The 25,144-nt window shown below is 37.5% G+C and overlaps 1 protein-coding gene across 1 annotated transcript; it reads left to right on the top strand.

The window, feature by feature from the left end:
- Positions 1-3,396: 3,396 nt before the first annotated feature.
- On the top strand, positions 3,397-23,831 carry AFP (alpha fetoprotein). The gene is made up of 15 exons (XM_015080350.3): positions 3,397-3,510; positions 4,279-4,330; positions 5,261-5,393; positions 7,171-7,382; positions 8,230-8,362; positions 9,300-9,397; positions 12,012-12,141; positions 13,847-14,061; positions 15,664-15,796; positions 16,568-16,665; positions 17,463-17,601; positions 20,052-20,275; positions 21,624-21,756; positions 23,309-23,363; positions 23,709-23,831. The coding sequence occupies exons 1-14, from the start codon at positions 3,426-3,428 to the stop codon at positions 23,351-23,353; spliced, it is 1,830 nt and encodes a 609-aa protein (XP_014935836.1). The 5' UTR covers positions 3,397-3,425; the 3' UTR covers positions 23,354-23,363; positions 23,709-23,831.
- Positions 23,832-25,144: the final 1,313 nt, after the last annotated feature.

The following is a 25,144-nucleotide window of genomic DNA, read 5'->3' as shown; positions in this document are numbered from 1 at the left end:
TCACTGCATCCATCATGCCATGTTGTGATTGTGAGCATAACTGTCTGTCTCCTATTAGATGTAAGCTCTGTGAGAGCAGGGATGGTGCCTGTTACTTGTCAAGTAAAATTCCCATTCACTTGATGATTTCTGTTCATTTTCCACTATGTGTGGCCACCCTAGTTTCATTTCCTAAGGAACATGCTAACAGGAACAGTCCTTGCTCTTTACTCCCAAGTGAGAGGTTTTGCTGATTATTCCCATCAAAGCACAGTGTCTCGCATGCAGACTTCAACTTTTTGAATGAATAAATAAAACTTCCATCTATTAAGTGCTACTCTGCCCAAGACCTTATTCTGAGCCATTCACATTCATTAATTTATTTTATCCTCATCTAGTCATGAATGAGGTATTATCACTATCCTCATTTTATAGATGATGACAATAAAGGTCGGAAAAATTAGCTAACTCACTCAAAGTCATGTAGGGCTAAGTGGTTGGGCAGAAATTCAAACGTGGTGCCTGAGCTCACATGTTGAACAGTGACACTTTACTGCCTTTCTGATCACAGGGCAGGGAATATCAGAGACTTGCTCCATAATGGAGAATATGGAAGGAGATCAAAGGATGGCACAAAGCCAATTTATTATCAGAGGAAAGATTCAAATAGGACCTGGGCTGATGAGACAGGTTGTTACTCCTGGTTTAGGCTTGTCAGCAGCCTGATCAATTGGTGACACAACACGCCTCAGCCTGATGTGCACACAGTATTTGCAGTTATGTGACTATTTATGGTATTGAAATAATTACACTTTAGTAAATGCCTACTACTTGCCAGGCATTTTGCATATGACCCTTCTAACCTTTTGATGAAATAATGACATTAGATTGTCCAGCCATGCAGAATATATGCACACACACACACACACACACACACACACCAGCATAAAACTTGAAATATGGTTTGTAAAGTTACAACGATCTCAGAGCTTATAGAATCTGAGATTTCCCAAATGCACTGTCTTCCTCCACCTTAAATTCCTTTCTGAACAAATACATTCAGCATTCATTCAGTTAATGTTACCAAGGGTTAACTATGGATCTGACACTGTGAAAGGTTTTGGGATATTTTGCCGCTGCCTAGCAACACTGTTTACAGTTTGTTCCATAAAATGGGGTTAGTTCTTCATAATTAATGCTGTTGTTTTCATATATTTGAGTTAAGATTCCTCATCAGGGATAGTAGGAGAGTGGTGACCCACCCATACTCAAATGGGCAGGCAAGGTCAGCAATGCCACTCGCTATGGAGTGAGGAACGAGGTTTGTTCCCATTAGTGTGTTCCTTAGGAGGCAAAACCTAGTGTAGCCACACGTGGCAGAAAATAAACAAACATTATCAAAAAAATGGGAATTTTACTTGACCAACAAGCAATAAAGAACTTGTCGATGCTATGCCAAATCTCCCAGAAGGGCTAGAAGTTTATGTAAAAAGGCATTGATAAACCTTTGCCTAAATGGTTGCGCTAGTGAGTTGCATTGTAATTCATTTATTTATTTTTTAAAGTTTTTATTTTAATTCCAGGTAGTTGACTTACAGTGTAATATTAGTTTCTGGTGTACTATACAGAGATCCATCACTTCCATACATCATCCAGTGCTCATCACGACAAGTGCACTCCTTAATCCCCATCACCTGTTTAACCCATTTCGCCACCCACCTCCCCTCTGGCAGCCAGCAGTTTGTTCTCTACAGTTAAGAGTCTGTTTCTCCATTTGCCTCTTTCTGTCTTCTTTTCCCTTTGCTCACTTGTTTTGTTTCTTAAATCCCACAGATGAGTGAAATCATATAGTATGTGTCTTTCTCTGACTTAAGCCGTATTATTTATTTTTAAAAAATACACTCAATTAGTATTTTAAATTTTATTTTTAAATCACATAATCAAACTTCCATTGAACAAGTTTTGAAAGAGAGAGGGAAAGCGAGGGAGACAAATTCACTTGCAATCCCACCATCCAGAGAAACCCAGTGTTGTAACTTTGTCATCAACTATTCCTGTCTTCTACTTTTTTTTTTTTTTTGAGCAGGAAGGAGGAATTACAAAAACTGAGTAATTTTACACCTGTTTTTTTACTTTGTGACATACTATGAGCATATTTCCATATCATTAAGTATTCTGCCACAAAATTACTAGGGTGGTTGAATATCACTCCACTTAATGAATGCACCATATCAGGGTGTCCAGGTGGCTCAGTCGGTTGAGCGTCCGACTTGGGCTCAGGTCATGATCTTGCAGTTTGAGAGTTCAAGCCCCACATCGGGCTCTGTGCTAACAGTTTGGAGCCTGGAGCCTGCTTCGGATTCTGTGTCTCCTTCTCTCTCTGCCCCTTCCCCACTCATGCTCTGTCTCTCAAAAATGAATAAATGTTTAAAAAAATTTTTTAAATGAATGCACCATATCTATTTATTTCCTACAGTAATTAATTTATTTTTAATCTTAACTTTAGAATAGTGAATAATCTGTGAAGATTTTAGAAAATAGTGATGCTTAGATCTCACCTGCAAAGATTCTGATTTAATTAGTATGGGGTTCAATCAAAGCAACAGGAATTTTAAAAGTTCCTCCAGTGGTTTAACAAGGTGAACCCCTCCTAGAAAGGTGGCATTTGTAAGTGCTCCTTTGTTAGTGTTAACAAAATCATTTTGAGTTGCTGAATGAAGAGTGCAACTGACCCACTTCAGTTTGGCATACATGCAAAATTATTTTGTAACAAACAAAATTATTATAGGGCTTGGTTCATCAGAGTTTGTGCTCTAAGTTTTCTGTTAAGCCATACACAGCATACTAAATACTTAAAAATGGACTGTAGTGGCATGAAATTAGGTGAAAAGGATTTTTGAGTTAATCCATATAATAATCAAGCAATGAATGTACTCTTCAGTGAAGTTTGATTTGGTCAAATACTGTGTCCAGTGCCTGGCATATTATAGGCATTCAATTAATATTTTTTAAAGGAATTAATGCATTTAGCTGAATTTCATACAAAGTCTGGGGTCTTCATCTTTATGGCTCCATTAGATTTTTAATTTGAAATATATTCATTATTGTGCAATTCAGGAAAAAAAACATTTCTTTGAATACTCTGTAGATTGAGAAGAGTATTTGTTAACACTTGCAACATGGGATGAATTTGCAAATTTTTTCCCCCTTTTTTCCTTTGAAAAGAAGTCTGTGTCCTTGGACATAAAATGCAAATAATCCCTGTGCTGTTAATTATCGACAAGTTGTCCCATTTGCAACCTAAGGAAATAAGGTAACACATATACTGATATACTAACAGAAGATTACTAATTAACAGGCGTTGCTTGAGAAGGGTATAAAAGAATTTCAGCATGATTTTCAATACTCTCCCCCCATCATTGCCAACGAAAAAATAACTAACAACCATGAAGTGGGTCATATCAATTTTTTTAACTTTCCTACTAAATTTTTCTGAACCCCGAACAATGCACAGAAATGCATATGGAATAGGTAAGATATTTTGTTTTCTTTTTTGTCTTTTCTCTACATCAAAATTCTTACATTTGAATTTATTCATTTGTCCTGATTTATTTATACTTAATGCTCCACACAGAAGAAAAATATTTAATGGGGAATATCTTTAAATGTATGATAAACTTGTAGCTTTACAAGAGGTTTACAAAACCACGGCAGTGCTCCAGATTATCTACGAATGACTTATACATTCCATGTTGAATTAATGTTTTGTACATTATTTATATAATTGGCATACATGCTAACTTTGAAATATATTTATATTATATCTCTATATATGAGTCTATAATCCTGGCTCCCTCACAGATAAAACCCCCTCAGACTGATAAAATAAGTAACATCTTTATCTTCAGAAAAAATGGATCATTATTTGACTAAAGAAGAAACAATGTGGCTGGGATATAAATAAGCAAGCAAATTGTGATGCAATCATGTTCAAAAGGAGGTCTGAAATGTATTTTTAATCCTTTGATTTCCAAGCCAATTAGAGCATCACAGTACAGGGGGAAACCAAACAATTGAATTTTAGTGCTAGGTCTACTATAAATTATTCTTGTTATCTTAGCTATTCCTTAGTTTCCTAGCTTTCTCAAGTACAAAGTTAAGATGTTTGGATAGATGCTCCCTAATGTCTTCTCAGTTGTGCAGTTCTAAATTAAACATACACATTTACATGTAAGAACGATCACTTTCCTGGTTGCAGTTGAAAACACCATTTCTCATGGAGTTTCTTTTGCTTTCCAGCTTCCATATTGGATTCTTCCCAATGTTCTGCAGAGATGAATTTCGTTGACCTGTAAGTTTTGCTCATAAATGCACTTCAAATATGCAAAGCATCATCATTTTAGTTAGGTAATTAAATGAGGCCGGATAGCCCTATGGGTTTTGAAAAGTACAAAAGCTAATTGAAGAAGTTATTTATATTGGATATCAAATGGATATTGAAGAGGTTGAAATGTTGGTCCATGCCTTAGATTAAATTAACCTCTAGAGTCCTTGAAATTCCATGGGAAAAACCAAATCATATTTTAGAAACTGAAGATTAGTATCAGATCAGTGGTAACCACAATATATAAATGCAGGAGTTTTTCACATCAATACCAATAGGATGATATTACAATATTCTGTATTCTGAATACTATGTAAATCCTAGTAGCAAATAATAGGAGGTAAATATTCTACTTTGTTATTTGTAGAGAGTATGTTTTTCTTTTGAGTTCTGTCTATTCTATGCTTCTGAAGTTTCTAATAAGGAATTTAAAATAGTGTTTTATTGCTACTGCTTGTACCCAGAACCCTATTAAGACGATTCTTTGGTCAATCCATGAATACCATCTTGGATCAGATCTTGATCAACTAAGAGTAGATACAGGCAGACGTCTAATGACCAATTCTTTGCTTAAATTTGAAAGGCACTATAGAATATAGATACCCTCAGCTGTAGGTTCACTGCAGTGGATTGGTGACCACAAAAGCAGGAACCACTCTTAAGGAAAATCCACTTTGAGTTCTTTAATAGATATATGTATACTTTGGGGGTACGGGGCAAGAAGATGGACATTTCTTTCTGGATGACTAGAATCTAATTTCACATAATTTTTTTTTAGCAAAAGTCATCCCCTAAACAAGTCACATAACAGAAAACAAAAACAAACGAAAACTACATTTGAAGAAAAGCAGATTGACATGTCTATTCCTTAAGCATTCATATGTATTTTTGTTCCAGAGCTACCATATTTTTTGCTCAGTTTGTTCAAGAAGCCACTTACAAAGAAGTAAGCAAAATGGTGAAAGATATACTGACTGTAATTGAGAAATCCCCGGGCAGTGAGCAGCCTGTAGGGTGTTTAGAAAATCAGGTGAGTGAATAATGATAATAATAATAATATTATCCCACTATAGTATTTGACCAAAGTTTAGCAGGCAAAAGAGCAGATACAGGGATGCCATGAGAAATACACTTAAATATTTGAACGCTTGTTGGATGAAAGACGAATTGGATTAATTCTGAATTGTTGAAGAAACAGCTGCGAGTACCTGTTGTAAAGAGACAATATAAACATGGTGACTAAGAGTGAAGGTTCTGAAAGCTCAATATCTGGGTGACAATGAGCATGGTACTTAACTTCTTTGAGATTTAGTTTCCTTATTCGTAAAAAAAGGAATAATAGTAGCTTTCAGTTCAGGTTTGTCATAAAGACCGATATAATAATAACAGAAGAAGTCACTTTTTATTAATCACACAATGTGACAGACATTATCCTAGGGAGTGTTACATACTCATCGATAATAAAAATATTTTATGACATGGAGCATAGCACTGATGACTCAGATGGATGTCCAAGTGAGCCAAGAAGAACCCCTCACTGGGGTTACTGGTTACTGGTAGAATATCAGCTTTGCTTACAAACATTAGTTTATTAAATACTTACAATAATCCTAGGAGGTAAATGCTATTCTTCCAGTTGAGGAAGCTGAGGCACAGAGAGTTCGAGTAACTTTTTTTGAGGGAGTCCAAAACAAGGATTTAAACTAGGCCGTCAGGCTTTAAAATTAACACCCTTATTGGGTTCATTACACTATACTCTACACTGTAGTGAAAGTGAGGCACATACTGAGGGTTGCCAGATTTAACAAACAATAACAAAATATGAAACTCATTTATAATTGAGTTTCAGTTAAACAATGAATAGTTTTTTTAAATATACCTTAATGTAGAAGATCAATAAATAATAGTTATTGCTTATTTTATTTCAATAGAAAAAAAAAACTAGGAACTTTGTAATGATTAGAGTTACCCAATTATGGGACAAAATGCCCAGAGAATCTTCTCTCATGGTGGGATTGATGAATGGCCAAAAGTCAATGTATTTGGAATATTTTAGAGGAGATGCCCTTTTAAAGATATAAAATACTTTGCAACTCTGAAATTGATGATTTCATGAAACTCTCTGTTTTGCATCTCTATTTTTGGCTTGTCCTGCTAATGTAAAAATTAAGCAAAATACATTCCATATTGCAACTTTACGTCCAGTGAGAGGTTCACGTTAATGTTACAGATTGGCAGTTTATCACTGTAAACTTAAAGGCATGATTTTTATATGGATTGAAAATTCAAAGTCTTGCTTAAGAGCTGTAGGATTCTCTAAATATTAGCAGTTATAGAAGCTATATAAAATTTGCTGAGATGAATGAAACATGTATTTCTAAGGCATTCTTAGGACTATCGGTCTCATCATCCGATGTTGGTAAAATTAAGGCAACAAAAAAAGTGGCTTACGTATTTTTAAAAGGCTCATAGATATCATGGAGCCAAACTGTTGATAAAATAAGAGGGGAAAATGAAATATTTCAAATATTTTTTTTCTGGGGGGGATAAAATATTACATGGTGTTTTCCCATTTAAGATAAAGTAATTTAATAGTCATGTGTATTTCTCAAGGTTGGACACTAAAATTCCACTTCCCAAAAGACATGAGAGAAAACTCTCATCTGGCTGAAACTAAATAAAGTATATTGGAATTTGTATTTTTAATTTGTAGTTCTGATTTTGGGTATTAGAAAACTTCTCATGTGTTTCACAGAATTTCAAAATACAGCTAGTTGTCTTTCTTTAAAAACAAATATTTCCTATAGCTATCTGCCTTTCTGGACGAAATTTGCCATGAGAAGGAAATTTCTGAAAAGTATGGACTCTCAGATTGTTGCAGCCAAAGTGAAGAGGAAAGACATAACTGTTTACTGGCACACAAAAAGGCTACTCCGTCATCCATCCCACCCTTCCAAGTTCCAGAACCTGTCACCAGTTGTAAAGCATATGAAGAAAACAGGGACATGTTCCTGAACAGGTAAGGATCCAATTTAAAGGTAGATTAAAACCCCAGAAGGAGAGTAGCACCAAGCGTAATCTAGTATTTCTGCAATTTACAGAGGTACTCTAAAAGGCAGAGAAGTGGCAATAATTTTGCACCAGCTGAGGTCCTGCACTAGGAAATCAGGTGGACCATTTGGAGTGCAACTTTGTTTCCATAGCATGCTAGGTAGATGAGTACACAACACTCACGGGACCCAACAGTTGTGAGATACACCTTGTTTTATTTTGTTTTGTTTTTCCTTCCTTCTAATCTCTCCATTTTAGTTTGCCCAGGAATATTTTAGTACCGCACAAAGTGGTTCCTTCTGGAGCCAAATACTTGGTGTTTCGTGTTCACTGAATTACCCGGAAATAAAAAAAAATTAGAGATTCAGGAATGTTTAAGATACGTTAAACATGGCTAGCAGCTATTGAACACTTAGGATTTTGTAGGACCATGTGTGCTTGGCATGCGTGATCAGATTAGTGCTCACTACCTGCCTTTGAAGCCTGTCCTTTTTCACTTCATTCTTCTTCACATTTTGCAGACTAGGAAATTGAAGTTTAGAAAGTTGAGATAATTGGCTGAGGGCACAGTGCTAGTACATTCGGAAGCAGGGATTTGAACACAGGTTCTCTGTTAGGGGATCCTATATCTAACTCTCAATCACTTCTGCCTTGCATGCTGCTGTCTTGCATGTCTAAGCCAGAGAAATAGAGAGCCTGCCCTTAGACCATCTTTGCCATGGGGACTGTCGAGGTGGATGATTCCGGATTCCAGTTCTAATGGTTGTCCTAGTTTTATATGTTTGTAAATCTGACAGTGCCTTTTCATTTCATAGGTACATCTATGAGATAGCAAGAAGGCACCCCTTTCTGTATGCACCCACAATTCTTTCTTTGGCTACCCACTATGGCAAAATAATTCCACCTTGCTGCAAAACTGAAAATGCAGTCGAATGCTTCCAAACAAAGGTATTATATTTGTACAGATATCTGAACCAATCCTTTAATCTGGCTATGGCTCATTAAAACGAAACAAAGTTAAAAACGGAAATATGCTTTGTATGCAGACTACCATTTTCAGAATAGAGCATATGTTAGCAGTCTGATATTCTTTGGGCTAAAACAGCTGGATTTGCTGTTTTGTATTCATTCCTTTGGCCAACAAGTATTATATGACTAAGGACATGAGTCTGGGGGTGGGATAAAGGAAGACAGAGGTACGGGTCATAACATAAATGAAAGAGAGGAATAGGAGGTGGAAGGAGGTGCGGTAGAAGGAGCAGGAGGAGAAAAGGAGGCACAGAAAGAGAGAGGAAAAAGAGAAAGAAAACTATGACAAATACTTTACGTTCATTATTTCTTTTGATGCTAAGAACAAATTTGAGGTGTAAACATCATCATCACCTAATGAAAGGAAATGTAAGTTTGGAGACGTGAGCAGCTTTTTTGGGTTTGGAGAATGAGAATAACGTCCACAATTAATTACTTGCCACAACAAAAGTCATACAACAAAAATTTCCTAAGGACTGTGATTATTCCCAGAACGTCAGTCTGTGACGCGATCTTATCATTTCTTTACTTTTGTGTGTGTGACAGAGCAGACGTTTAAGAAATCATCAGGTTTCAATTAGTTTAATAAAAGTACAGTTGTGCACTGAGTATCCCAAGTATGAAAGTTATAATGTTCTTGCTTTAGAGTATTTTTAATAAATCTGTCTGGCATAGATGTTTAGAAACCAACCTAAAAGAAAGAGTAAATGAAGTTCTGTAAAAATGTATCATGTTTGCAATTTTCATAATATTCCTTATGGTCTCATGTTTTCCTTGAAGCTGTTGGTTTTCTAATTATTAGCACCTGCAAAGGAAAATGCATCCTTTCTTGACAACTTGTTTCTTGTATATCTAGACAGCCCTGATTACAAAAGAATTAAGAGAAAGCAGTTTGTTAAATCAACATATATGTGCAGTGATGAGAAATTTTGGACCCCGAACCTTCCGAGCCATGTAAGTTTACGCCCTCTAAGTAGGGAAGAGGGTGATATGTGCAAAACCACTACTATTTTTCAGTTTGAGCTCATTTTTCTCATTGTTTCTGTTGTTGAGAATGAAGTTTCCTTTGATGAGAGCTGATGCGATTAGAATCCTGAAATCCCAGGAGTGGAAGGAAGCTAACCCATAGTCTGCTGCTTAACTCTTTGTAAAGCACACTTATTTTACCTCTGTCTCATATTCTGTCTTTGCTGTAAGGATACTGAGGAAGACAGTCCAACCTCTTCATTTGTACATGGGAATAAACTGAGACCCAGAGAGATTAAAGCAATTTACCCAGGACCCCACTGTGAGTCTTCAGAGCCCAGTGTTTCTACGTCCTGATCGTGATTTATTTTCCTGATTCCTATTCGTCTACTAGGCCAGTGATCTCGAATTGTCTGTATCCTGACAGTTGAGACTTTGGCATCAGGTGTAAGAATCAGAATTACCAAGCGGTTAAGGCTGTGCTACAGGGCAAGGCTGCTACTGGCCTCATGTAGCTCCTGACCGTTTCCAAATTTGGCTGATGTGAATGAGGAACTGTGCTCCCAGTGTAAACCACACACCAGAGTACCAGACTGAGTATGAAAAAGAGAATGTATAATATCTTCTTAATTGGTTTTTATGTTAACTGCATATTAAAATATTTTTTTAAATTTTTTTAACATTTATTTACTTTTGAGACAGAGAGAGACCATGAGCAGGGGAGGGTCAGAGAGAGAGGGAAACACAGAATCTGAAACAGGCTCCAGGCTCTGAGCTGTCAGCACAGAGCCAGATGCGGGGCTCAAACTCACAGACCACGAGATCAGAACCTGGGCCGAAGTCGGATGCCTAACCGACTGAGCTACCCAGGCGCCCCTAAAATATTTTTTTAAATAATTTTTTTTTATTTGCATGTAGTTGACACACAATGTTGCACCAGGTTCAGGTGCCCGACATAGTGATTCAACTTCACTATACATTTTGCTGCGCTCACCTATAGAGATGTAGTTACCACCTGTCACCACACAACGCTATTATAATATCATTGAATATATTCCCTATGCTGTGCCTTTTATTCCCTGTGACTTATTCATTCCATAACTGGAAGCCTGTATTTCCCTCTGCCTTCACCCATTTTGCCCATCCTCCAACCCTCCTTTCCTCTGGCAGCCACCAGTTTGTTCCCCGTTTTTATAGGTCTGATTCTGCTTTTCTGTTGGTTGATTCATTTGTTTCCTTTTTTAGATTCCGCATATGAATGAAATCCTATGTTGAAATGGTATCATTTTTGATATTGGGTTAAAAACATGTTATTAAAGTGAATTTAACTTTTTCCTCTTTACCTTTTAATGTGGCTACTAGAAAATTTTAAACTACATGACTGGTTTAAAGTGCTCTTCAACCTTTACAATTAAGCATTTCTAGTGTAGGAAAATATTTGAGATGCTAATTGACGAGTATCAAATACATGCATTCAAAGTTCATTAGTTTGTGTGCTTGTTAAATGACACATTTAAAAATTATTATACATAGTGGAGACCTAGGTTAAAGTTAGTCATGGAGTTAGTTCTAAAATGTTTTCTTAGAATAGGTCAGATTTTGCTATAACTACCTTCCAACTCTAGTTATTAGAAGCTTAGACTGATTCGTGAATTGCTTCAATTTTTTCTTACTAATAAAATATAAATTAAGTTATTATTATAATGGTTGTATTTATTATTTGCTATCCGTAAGTGATTAAGCTTAAATGTTATAAATTTATAAAGAAAATCTATCCTTATCAGAAGCAGCAACACCAGTTGCTCTAGGGGGTAGTGGTTTCATCTAGACATCTCTTAACACTTAAGGAAATATGTAGAAGGAACAAGCTTTTTTACTTCTTATTTCCCTTCTGGCCACACTCCATTCTTGGTATGCTGACATGTCTGAATGTTCAGTGGGTTCTACTTTCTTGTCTTGTTCCATGTATTTGCACATATATGCCCCTTCTGTATTCTCAGAGTATTTTTTTTCTCCCAAGTAAAAAAAAAAAAATTATTATTTTCATGGAATTTTCCATTTCTTAATTGTTTGTCCTTTTAATTTTTTCCCACCCACTCACTATGGTGATTATAAGCACTCAGCATCACGGATGAGCAGCAAAAAGATAGATTTCATCCCAATTCACAGGAAAGGTTTTAAAGACAAATAAATCATATCCAAAGTATTTGTGGAGACGGGTCACTTTATAGAACCATTGCCTTCAAAGATTGGTTGGAATTGACAAGACTTATAATGCTTTCCCTTTTCTTTTTCTTTTATTTTTTTATGTTTGTTTATTTATTTTGAGATAGAGAGACAGAGTGCAATCAGGGGAGGGGCAGAGAGAGAGAGAGAGAGTGACATGGAATCCCAAGTAGGCTCTGGGCTTGATCTCATGAACTGCGAGATCATGACCTGAGCCTAAAGCAACCACACAGGCACCCCTCCCTTTTCTTTTCAAACAGCGAAAGCATTTCAATTCTTTCTTTTTGGAACTGCAACTATATTAATATTCTCTCTGTATTATTTAATTTTGGTAGATAATCAGGATTGATTTCTAATTCCTTTCCTTCCCCTTTAGAACTGTTACTAAATTGAGTCAAAAGTTTTCCAAAGCGAATTTTACCGAAATTCAGAAACTGGTCCTGGATGTGGCCCACATACATGAGGAATGTTGCAGAGGAAACGTGCTGGAGTGTCTGCAGGATGGGGTAAAGAGTCTTGCTTCCCAAAACAGAGATAATTCCACTTCATTTTCTTTCTTTGGCTCTCCTTCTACATGGGAGAAGGCTGTTGGAGTTGGTCACAGGGTAGGGTAGCTAGCTGGCTGAGTCAAGTCACAGACTTCTTGACAGTAAAACTGAAACTGTGTTTTGTTAACCCTGCCTTTCACTTAAGAGATACTCTCCTCTCGTGACAACAGGGCCCATTCTTTCTTCTGAAAATGATCATAAACTCCACATAGAATCTCGGGGGAGAGACTCTTTACTTTTAACCAATTGGTTTTTCTAGCCATTTATCATTTCATTTGGCAAATATATACGGAATACTTTCTGTGTGCTAGACACTATGAAGAACACTAAGGCAGAAGCTTCGCTCAGGGAATTTACAGTCTGATGGGAGAGATGAGGCATGTAGGGCCTGTCTTCTGTTTGCTGTTATCTCCACAGGCCGGCTGCACGATGCCTGGGCCACAGAAGGGGCTCTATTATATTTATGATATGAATACAACAAAATGACACAACAAACAACAAAAACAACACCAGAAACTGTTCCACAAGATACAAAGCCACAGAGAGAGGCGTGGATAAAGGGCTCTAGGAGAATTAAAAACCAAAAGAAAATCCCCCAAACAGAATCCTCAAACGTGCCATAGTTAGTCGCCATTTTAGCAGCATGGCATTCATCTATTCTGGGCCAACTTTAGGCTTCCTGGATACTGTACAAGAGGCCTATCTATCCCCAAATTCCTCCCTCTCTGGTCCCTGGTGATACACCGCCTTCTCCAAGAAGGCTTCAAACCATTACTCTTAGATATTCAAAAGGCTTAGAAACTCAGGCTTGAACCTGGTTTCCAAAGGGTTGGATGTGGAGATAAAATGCTCATTTAAGCCAGTCCCATGGCAGTTTGGCTGAAAGAGGCAATCTCAGCAAAGGCAGAGGTCCTGGTGTGAAGAGCTGGGGAAGATTCCCAAAGACAGATTTCCTATTTCATTTATTTTTCCTTTTACAAATTTTTACTTGCATATTAGAAAAATTACTTTGTTTTTCTTTGAAGTTAGTTGTCTTGGTTTTAATAGACGATTTTACTGATTTCTATAGGCACTTAAATTATTTTTCCATTTTTGGAGCTCATTACCACCCTTTTCCTTTAAAGTGGAAAAATTAATTTCAACATGGTATGTCAATTGGTTTTAATGGCTGAATGATGGGTTCTAATTGTTCTTACTGAGAAGGCTTGGATTTTTAGTCCCGTGACAGGGATATGGAAGTTCTGTTCCATTCTTAGATGTGCTGAAATTTCATCATCTATAGCCTGCCCTCTGGAGGTCATAGTGGGTCACTGCAGATTGATCTGTTAACATGGAGCAGAAAGTTTGCTCTCCATGATTAGGACATCAACAGCAAACGTTGTCCAGTAGCCCATTTTAATAGGAATAGAAAGATATATACCTATGTGCATGTCATTTGGTTTGAAGAGTATATTTCTATCTTGTTTTTAAAATCTTCCTAATACAAAATAGATTTTAGCTGACAACTATGAAAAGAAGAATTGAACAAACGGGTAGGTAGAAAGGAGTAAGGAAAAGCGAAGTAGGGAGAAAGCACTAACATTAGAGACAAGGTACAATGTCTTCTATTTCTTTTTTTTCTCTCCTTCTCTCCCTTCCTTCCTCCCTCATCTCCCTATTACAGGAAAAAATTATGTCCTACCTATGTTCTCGGCAAGATATTCTGTCAAGCAAAATAGCAGAATGCTGCAAATTGCCCATACTTGAACTTGGTCAATGCATAATTCATGCAGAAAATGATGACACACCTGAAGGATTATCTCCGAATCTAAATAGATTTTTAGGAGACAGAGATTTCAACCAATTTTCTTCAAGGGAAAAAGATCTTTTTATGGCAAGGTAACACACTCTGTAAATGTATGTTCACATGAGTAAAGATTAGTATGTAGCTGACAGTTTTGTGTTGCTGAAATGGGGAGTGATGGTTACAGGTTTTGAATTCAGTATGTTTGGGTGATGCTGGAATGTTCTGAACCAAAATCTATTTAAGCAGATAAGTAGGGAATAAGGAAATGAAATCTATCTTATACTGATGAGACTTTCACTATTGCTGCTACTAACTGAAGCTATATTTTATTTTGTATCAATTTCTCTGGGATCAGAAGCACTGTCATCTTTGTATGGATTACTCGTATGAAGACTACTACTGAGCTTCCAAATAAGATATGGATATTTTGTGATAATAAGGGCTAATGGTTATGAATGTGCTTTTTCACTGTGCATGTTTTCAAAACTTTCCGAAGTATAACTCAATAGATAATGGTAGCTAGAAGGGCTTTTATTAGAACAGTTTATTTGCTATTTATTTAATATGTGTTTTATTTTTGTAAGAAAATAAAAATGTGTAGAGATACTTGCAGTATAGTACTTTATTGTAATATAACTGATAGGAAGCAAGCAGCCAAGTTAATACATTTTCCTTTATTGTACAGTGTATATCTATGGACACTATTCGAGGAGGGATTTGTGTAGCTCTTAGGATTTCAGGCTTAATGATCTCCAAGGGTCTTTATAAATTTAAAAGCCTGCTTCTAATGTAATAATGAAAATAATGGCCCAGTTTTCTCTTTCATATTCCCTAAGGATATCACTCTATACTTGCATTCAGATTGGACATACATAATTTGCATTCAGATTGGACACACATAATTTGCACTGCTAAATAAAATTACACACACAAGAACAAAGTCCAAATTGAAGAAACCCACACTGACAATTTATTGGTGGCAGAACTAAATATTACTTATATCTATGACTTGGAAATACAATTAGTAAATTCAAGAATTACCTTTAAACTTACCCACCCACACATCCAACAATAATTGTTTATCTAATAGAAGCACTTCTTCAATTAGAAAGGTTCTTTGCAGTAGAAATTTTCTCAGCTGAGAATGATCTTCCTCCAGGTACTTGTGTAGCTTCCTTCACCCAGGGTTCTGTTCCAAAAGAGCCACCCAAAGAGACATTTCTTGACCAATGCTCTAAATTAAGACTCACCCCCCCCCCATTCTGTCTTCCTTTATTTCTCTTCACTCATTTATCACCACCTGAATTCGATGACCTAGTTTTGTTTATTCCTTTCTGTCTCCCTGTAATGTATGCTTTTGAGAGGTCAGGCATTTTATCTTATACCTTACTGAATCCTTACTGCTGAAAGAAATGCTTGCATAGAGTAGGCACTGGAAAAATATTTGTTGAATAAATGACTGTAAAGCTCGTAATTGAAAAACCCAAGTGAAGAGTGCAAAAGAAAACAAAATAGCATTTTAGAACAATTGGATGGATTATAATTTGTATTAATAGTTTTACTGTGCATATAGTTCAAGTCATATTTGATTTCCAGGCTTATGCATTTGAATTTTAACATTTGCATGCCATACAACACAGGAATAAATTGTCTCTTAATTGCAACAACATGATATTTTTTCACACTCATTTCAGATTTACCTATGAATATTCCAGAAGACATACTAAACTTGCTGTCCCAGTAATTCTAAGAGTGGCTAAAGGATACCAGGAGTTATTGGAGAAGTGTTCCCAGTCTGAAAACCCTCTTGAATGCCAGGATAAAGGGGTGAATTGCTCTTACTTTTTAGGGAGAGTCTGAAAAACTGCATAGAAATTATCCATTAAAAATGCTGTGTCTATGAAAGCATCTAGTCATTAACTAGTAGTTAGCTAGTTACATCTACTAAGTAGTCATCTAGATAGTAAGTAGTTATTAACTAGTAGTCAACAACCAGTGGCCTACTGTAGGAAGAAAAATGGCAACCAAAAGTTCTTTGACACACAGAATAACAATAATACTCATTTTTGAACAGCTCCACGAAAGCAAGAATTTGTACAGAAAGAACTGTAATCCTTTATCCACACATTGAATTCTGTCATCACATAGCTTGGTGATTCACAGTTTTAAGCTTAATCTCCCCAAAGTCCACTTGTTTTTATTTTTATTTTTTTAATGCTTATTTATTTTTGAGAGAGAGAGAGAGAGTGCAAGCAGGGGAGGGGCAGAAAGAAAGGGAGACACAGAATCTGAAGCTGTGGTTCTAGGCTCTGAGCTGTCAGCACAGAGTCAGATGCGGGGCTTGAACTTGTGAACCATGACATCATGACCTGGGCCAAAGTCAGACACCTAACTGACTGAGCCACCCAGGCGCCCCGGTCCATTTGTTTTAATTGTCACAAGTCACACTCTCATTATCTTTAGTATTACAAAAAAACCCTCGAAAATTGGTTTTTCTAAGATTGGTGTCAGAATAATATATTATTGGTCAATTTTTACATACAAAGTTATGTGTCCCGGAAGAGAAGAAAATGTACATAATAATGCTTGTATTTTCAGGAAGAAGAATTGGAGAAATATATCCAGGAAAGTCAAGCATTGGCAAAGCGAAGCTGTGGCCTCTTCCAGAAACTAGGAGAATATTACTTACAAAATGCGTACGTTTTTAAAAATTTTTTCTAATGTTTACTTATTTTTGAGAGAAAGACAGAGTATGAGTGGGGGTGGGGCAGAGAGAGAAGGAGACACAGAATGTGAAGCAGGTTCCAGCCTCTGAGCTGTCCGCACAGAGCCCGACTTGGGGCTGGAACTCACGAACCACGAGATCATGACCTGAGCCGAATTCACACTTAACCGACTGAGCCACCCAGGTGCCCCAACGCGTATGTTTGTTTAAACAGCACTTTTAGTGATTTCAAATTTTGTAGTGCGAGGGAAATATAAACCGAAATTAGTCACCCAGGGCTACTCTAATTTCAGCCCCTATTTCATATTGGAAATCAGTGTAATCCGATCACCCAATTTCCCTTGGGAGAAGGTACTCATCCCCATTCCCCTCTTCTAGAGAGCAAGAAGAATGGCTTATAAAAGTCTGATATTGGTACTTCTCTGGGTTCCCCAAATCATGCAGATTTTTGCAGAAAAGATATTTATTCTGTTGCAGTCTGTCAGAGTGTCAGCTAGTATCAGTGAAACTTTGGAGGTTGGAATAGGTGTCAGTCTACTCTCCAGAGTTTGTTTCCCCATTGTGATATGTCGCTATAATAGAAGTATAGGGAGTGGTGGTTAGAGCAAATGCATCCTGAAAGGTGGTCCAAATACCTTGTTGGTAATACAAATGAGCTGACATCATGGCTTCGGGTACCAAGAGAGGATCTTTGAGAACGAGTGAGGAGTCAAAAACTCATGAATGGCTCAGCAGGATTTGGTGAAAAAAAAAAATTGTTTCTTTCAGGTTTCTTGTTGCTTACACAAAGAAAGCCCCTCAGCTGACCCCACCTGAGCTGATGGCCTTCACTAGGAAAATGGCAACCGCAGCAGCCACTTGTTGCCAACTCAGTGAGGACAAGCAATTGGCCTGTGGTGAGGGAGCGGTGAGTGTTTCGTTTAGTCCCGTTGTGTTCCTGCCCCATTTGACTTGAAATGGTCTCATAATTCCCATTTAGGGGAAATTGTAAAAACCACTGTGGAGATGGTTTTACTAGACTTGTTTGATTAGTTACAGTTGGACAGGGCATGAACTCAGCTCTGAACAGTTGGGCATGTGGCCAGGCTTCTGGTCTTTCTAGAAAGGCTGGGGGAGTGCAACCAGTTTATCCAAAGATGTCTAAGCAAGCTTTATGAACCGGAAAGAGAATAACCAACACATCATTCAATTCAATGATTTCCTCTTTTTGTTCGCGAAATACTTTAATGTTAAAAAAAGAAGACAAAGAAAATCAATTTTGAAATGCCCCGTTACCGTCTTCATTTTATAGCAAAATGAGGCTCAAAGAAATTACATTAGTAATTACTGATTAGTAATTAGTAATTACTACCAACATGTCCCAGGTAGTAAATGGTGAGGCTGATATTTGAATGCATATGCAGCTCTTCCCAGAGCCCAGGCTCCAACACCCAATGCCATACCTTGTTCACAATTTCCTTTCTGGTTGCACATGCCTCTACTGCTGCTGTGCTGCATCTAGTTCACACATAGATCTTAGTTACTCCACTGTGCATCCATAAGCATTGAGTTTGGTCTAATGGACACAAGGGAAAAAAATGTGAATTGAGTTAAAAAAAAAAAAGCTTCACTTTTGATAGATGAAAGTAAGTCATTTTATTTATTAAAAATTTTCTTTTTCAATGTTTGTTTATTTTTGAGAGAGAGAGAGAGACAGAGCATGAGCAGGGAAGGGGTAGAGAGAGAGAGAGAGAGAGAGAGAGCGAGAGACGGAGACACAGAATCCGAAGCAGGCTCTGTGCTCTGAGCTGTCAACACAGAACCTGACTGGGTGCTCAAACACACGAACTGTGAGATCATGACGTAAGCCGAAGTTGGGCACTCAACTGACAGAGTCACCCAGGTGCCCCTATAGGTCATTTTATTTTTAGTATACTTATATTTTTGCCTTTTGTAGTATAATCATCTTATCATATTAGGGACATTCCCCCTCACCCCTTTAACAGGGTAAAGAGTTTAGAACAGGGTAAGCTGAATAAGAAAATGACTTTCTCGTTAGTAATGCCAATCATCTTTACTTTCTAATGTCACCAGTGTCATAAAATGACAGGCTGATTTTTTTCATTATTTTTTCCCTTAAAATCATAATTGTGAACCAAATTGTACATTTATCGTTTCCCCTTTCCTCTTTCGGATGCCAAGGACTTATTTGCTAGCTAGACTTCATGTCTTGGAATTTTCCACAAAAGGTAAGAGTGGAAGGAGAATTCCTGTGATTAAGCATCACCTTTATCATTGATTGAATCCCACGTGCTGAGAGACTGCAGGGACATGGGCTGTTGCAGCAGATTGGGAGTGTAGGTTCTGGAGGCCTCCTGCCTGCATCCCCGTCCACTGTCACCACTGAAAAGCTAGTTATAGCACTTGGCTTGAGCTTTCTCATCTGACATTTGGGCATAAGAATTGTACCACCCACATAGGATGACTGTCTTAAATGAGGTAATCCCTGTAACTCGTTCAGAACTGGCTGGATACACAGTATGCACACAAAACATATTGGCCGTTATTACAAGTTATTACCAGGTATTTAAGAAATATCTTGAAGTGTGGAAGGTAGGAGGACTCTACAAGAGGAAAGCCTTAAAAGACACACACACGTGCACACATACACATGCTGGCCTTGTTTCTTTTCAATTAGGATTATACACACACACATACATATACATATGTATATATGTATATACACATATGTATATACATATATACATATATGTATACATATATACATATACATATGCATATGTATATACATATGCATATGTATACATATATACATACATATACATATGCATATGTATACATATATACATATATACATTTATGTATACATATATACAGGTATACATATGTATACCTGTATGCATGTATGACGTGTGCAAGTATGTATGTATATGAAAGGATGAGGCTTGTGAAATCGTACCTTCAGAAAGCGAGTCTCTGGGTCCCAAAAGGAAAATGGAAAGTTCCACTAGATAGATATACATGAAAAATTTAAACCATGGATTTAAGCCATCAGGGCAGATAATTTTTTGCCTTTGGAAGTATGTATGTGACTGGAAGCGTATTTCAAATAACTGAAGGGACTATCTTTGACATTACCTATGAAATATTTGCCACTAAATGTGAAGTTTATCCCCAACAATGAGTGAAAAAAGAATCCACAATGTGGCAACATATGATCCCAGGGAGCAGATTTTTTTGGTAATACTGATTATAAATTACTGCCTTAAAAACTGCAAGAATTTTCTGGAAGCCTGAGTCAACATAGCGGCTCATGCTGAATCTCCTTGCTTTCTTCTTTCCTGTTGTCCTAACCAGGCTGATCTTATTATTGGACAATTATGCATCAGGCATGAAGAGACTCCTGTAAACCCCGGTGTTGGCCTGTGCTGCACTTCTTCGTATGCCAACAGGAGGCCGTGTTTCAGCAGCTTAGTGGTGGATGAAACATATGTCCCTTCGCCATTCTCTGCTGACAGATTCATCTTCCATAAGGATCTGTGCCGAGCTCAGGGTGTAGCACTGCAAACAATGAAGCAGCAGTAAGAAATGGTTCTTTGCTAACAGGGAGAAGACCAACAACACCAAATAGGAGTGGAGATTTCTACCTTACATACCCAACAACCTTGGGTTTATTAGGAGAATGTTATTGCCCCAAAGCACTTACAGTGGCTTTTAAAATAGTTTTGTCTCAGTGCCTTCACAGCCTCATGGGAGCATAGGCCTGGAAAAATTCACTAGGGCGGACAAGTTTTTGTTTGTAAAAACAGTATCCTCTCTGTTGTGATACATGTTGGGACTGAGAAAAATGACAATCTACTTTGGGGAATTAGGATATGTCCTTGCAGTAAGTTTGGGTACCTCCATTCCAAAACACTGGGAAAACACTATTGAAACTTTTTTTTGCACTGTTTACTTCTTGAAGAGAGTAACCATAATATTTGAGTCAACCATGAAGTATGGGTGTTATGAGATGGAACGCACATTTCAATTCATTGTGGGAGGCATTCTGTAATAGTGATGTTAACACACGCCAGTGGAACTTATGTTCTCCAAATTCCCATGCATTTTAGTACTCACTTGCTTTGTTTTAATATTTGTTTTTTTGTGTATTTATTTATTTATTTTGAGAGAAAGAGAGAGAGAGAGCAGGGGAGGGGCAGAGAGAGAGGGAGAGAGAATCCTCACAGCACACAGCCTGACGCAGGGCTCGATCTCACCAACGAACCATGAGATCATGACCTGAGCCAGAATGAAGAGTGGGTTGCTTAATCGACCGAGCCACCCAGGTGCTCCTACTCGCTTGCTTTGTAAATTGTCTTCCTGCATTTTGGGAAACCTGTCCTTCCCTTTTTTGCTGTCACAATCTGTGTCATGCTTCAAAGTACAGTAAGAATGCTGCCTCCTCTGGCAGGTCTTCCCTAGTCCCCGGTCAACATTGGTTCCAACATGAAAGTGCTGCTAAATGAGTAGCGCAGGTGATTGGTGGGACCGATGCTCAGGTATGGGTGTGGTAATTATGAATGGCAGGAGCTTGGAACTCTGGGTCTTTGAGTATTGATAGGATATACGTTAGACTGGAGAACTGGAAGGATATTCCAGGCAAGTAAGAAAAAGACTGTATCTTACTACATATCAGTATGGTGGCACTATAAAATCATGTTTCATCAATCATCTGCACAAATCCAGACTAGTGGGATATCTACCCATTTCTAGCCTCAGTATTTCTGATGAAGGCGTTAGACCGAGTGCATGTTGTAAATCTGGTGATGGGTTGATGGAGTGAGGATTTAGGGGGAGGGTTGCTAGGACTCTCAAGACTCTGCTAGGAAGTCTTTAGAAAAATACCTTTGCATAACAGATTTCTCTTTTATTTTGTTTAAATTATAGATTTCTCATTAACCTTGTGAAGCAAAAGCCTCAAATAACAGAAGAACAACTTGAGGCTGTCATTGCAGATTTCTCTGGTCTACTGGAAAAGTGCTGCCAAGGCCAAGAGCAGGAAGCCTGCTTTGCAGAAGAGGTATGTGAAGCTCATTTTCACACTCAAAATACTTGGGATGGAGTTTTCTGTAATGAATAACAGAAAGAATATTCCACTCATCTTAAACTTTAAAATAATGCCAGAGAGATTTAAATGTATTTAGAAATAGGTTGAAGGAATTTATGACATTTAAGAAATAATCAGTTTTCTCACTAGTATTAGAATGAAGCATAATTTTAGAATATGTTAAGAAAATTAGTAAATTCAACTTATTTCCTGATAGAGGGAACTATAAACTGAATATATAATTAATTGATGATAATTTAGCCAGTTTCTGGCCTAGAACTGATCGCTTCAGCTAAATGGAGTAAAAGGACTTAATAGCAAGTTAATTGTGCAAACAAGATATAGGGGGAATATTTCTTTTTTTTTAATATATGAAATTTATTGTCAAATTGGTTTCCATACGACACCCAGTGCTCATCCCAAAAGGTGCCCTCCTCAATACCCATCCCCCACCCTCCCCTCCCTCCCTCCCTCCCTCCCACCCGCCATCAACCCTCATTGGGGGAATATTTCTTTTTTTTTTTTATTTAAAAAAATTTTTTTCTCAACGTTAATTTATTTATTTCGGACAGAGAGAGACAGAGCATGAACGGGGGAGGGGCAGAGAGAGAGGGAGACACAGAATCGGAAACAGGCTCCAGGCTCTGAGCCATCAGCCCAGAGCCTGAGGCGGGGCTCGAACTCCCGGACCGAGAGATCGTGACCTGGCTGAAGTCGGACGCTTAACCGACTGCGCCACCCAGGCACCCCGGGGGAATATTTCTAAAAAATATTTTTGAACTCATTTAGGATCATGCCTTTGTATATCAACAGACCAGTAATTAGGAATTATCTTAAACTTATTATTTAATAATTTTAAATGGATTTGTAATTGCCTACATTTTATAGGCCTTTAGTTTAGGTTACTAAATATATTTGAATATAGCATCATTACAATTTTGAAAGATATTTTATAATTCAGCCTTTTTGCCAGGTGTACACTTATCAATATGTGTCTGTGCTTTTAGTAGAGAGGGTGGAACACAGATAACCAAATCAGATAAAACAAAACTGATAAAATAGTTTTGATGTAAACCTTTTCTGATGAACATGATACAAAAAGATAAATGTCGCTTGATATGGGAAGACATTCATTTAGATGTAGAGAACATTAACACGTAGCAGCTATACCTTCTCTGCAGACCTTCCAATTTCTATGACTGATTTGTGGAGGAAGGTGAGGGGTGTGGTGGGGCTTGGTAACAATTTGGAGATTGGTGTAGGAGAACAAGCTATGTCTACTATTGGTACAAGTGGATTTTTGTGTTCTCTGGCTTCCATGCTCCCAGCTTGCTAGCATCAGAGGTGTACTTGAAATTTGAAAACAAGTAAGCATGCAAGTCAATCTTGGCTCAGGTTATGATCTCACGGTTCATGAGTTTGAGCCCCATGTGAGTTCACCCCTAGATGGTGGAGAGTTAATGGCAAAAATGGCAGAGCCATCCATCTCTTCATCTGATGATTCTTATTTGCTTTTAATTTTCAGGGTCCAAAACTGATTTCAAAAACCCGTGCTGCCTTGGGAGTTTAAATTACTGCAGGTAACAGAAAATTCAGACAAGGATAAATCTAATGGTCATTCTCCCAAAATATTGATCCATAGCAAAATACATCCTGAGACCTACCATTAAAATGCTTTTTTAAAAAATAAATGCAATTTAATACAGAGTTTATTTTACAAATGCTGGAACAAAATTGTGTCCACAATGTTAAATCAGTGACTCAACAAACTCAAAAGTCTCTTAGGTTTTTTCTAAGGTTTCAGAGAATGCCATCAGAAGATCTTCCCATCTATTTAGTACTTCCCCGATGCAAAATAATAGAACCAGTTACCTGCTGCACCATTCACTTAATTAGTACTTAACATATTTTTGTTTGTATTACAGGGGGAAGAAGAAGACAAAATAAGTCTTCATGGTTTGGTGTGCATCTTTTCCTTTAATTCTAACTGAGATAGTGCTTTTTGTGAATTAATGAAATAACGACTTTATTATGAGATTTCTCTGTCATATAAATAAAGTATCTTCAAATGTTTCCTTTTTCCTAGCCTGCTTATTTATGAAAGTTTATAAATGATTTTAAAAAACAATTATGTATACCACTGTCTGAAGCAGATTCTGATAAAAAAGCGGTGAGTCTTGGTTGTTGTAGGAGATTAAAACAACTCAAGGGTGGATTTACAACACTGAAGGCTATGGGGTGCCTGGGTGGCTCAGTCAGTTAAGCATCCGACTCTTGATCTTGGCTCAGGTCATGATCTCATGGGTTCGTGGGTTTGTGCTCTAGGTTGTTAGCACTCCCCATCCTCCCTCTCTCTCTGCCCCCACTCCCTCCCTCCCTCCCTCTCTCTCTCTCTCTCTCTCTCTCTCTCTCAAAATAAATAAATAAATGAACATTAAAAAAAATGAAGGCTAGATTACTTGGTGCCCTAAAAAGTGTTCAAGTTAAGCCCTGTGTTGCTGCCAGGAACCATTGTTCATTAAATGAACACTTAAGAATTCTAACAGATACACTGGAAATGAAAAAGAAATTCTTATGTTTTTAGGGGACCCATCCAGGATGATGCTACTCAAAATTTAACATCTACTTTTTTCTCTCAATGCTGTTCAGTTCTCTATTCACAGACATTTAAAAATGCAAGTGTTTATTGTAGTTATTTTGATTGAATATAATTAATATTTTTAACAGTTGATTTTTCCTTATTTCACAAGTATTTATTGAGCACTCACTGGGTACCAGGTCCCGTTCTGGGTGCAGTCACTGTCCTCCAGTAGAGAAGGACACAACTAATAGCAATGCAACAAGATTATGGACACTATAGAGGTGGCAACAAATTATGGAGTGAGTCAATGGGTAGATGAAGCCTATTCTGACTGGGGGAAAGGTTCACCCTGAAAGAGGCAGACATTAAAGAAGAGCCTTAGAAGATGAGTGGACATTCATTAGTTCAAGTAAAGAAGACCAATTCATTAAAGAGGAAAACATAGCCTATGACAAAACATGATGAATGGCTTGGGGGTGTACAGGGTGAGTAGGAAGGGTATAGATACAGAAGATGAAGCCAGATATAAAAACTATGAAGGATTGAGCAGGTTCTCATGAGTTTTATTCCAAAGGGTGTGGACAATATCTTATAACAGAATACCAAAGTGAGATCTGAGCAGAGAAGAGTCATCATGGTTAGTTTTTAGGAGGATAACTCATGAGATAAGGAGTATGGGGAGTGTGCTCAGGGGAAAGCAGAGGGGCAAGATCAGCAAGTGATGCAAAAAGATCAGCCCACCAGTAGGGGGCCTGTTTATCATATTAGCTTTGAATAGAA

The sequence above is a fragment of the Acinonyx jubatus genome, chromosome B1 (genome assembly GCF_027475565.1).
Source record: "Acinonyx jubatus isolate Ajub_Pintada_27869175 chromosome B1, VMU_Ajub_asm_v1.0, whole genome shotgun sequence".
Classification (NCBI taxonomy): Eukaryota; Metazoa; Chordata; class Mammalia; order Carnivora; family Felidae; genus Acinonyx; species Acinonyx jubatus.
Note: the sequence above shows the minus strand (reverse complement) of the source record. Positions and strands in the feature narration are given on the sequence as shown.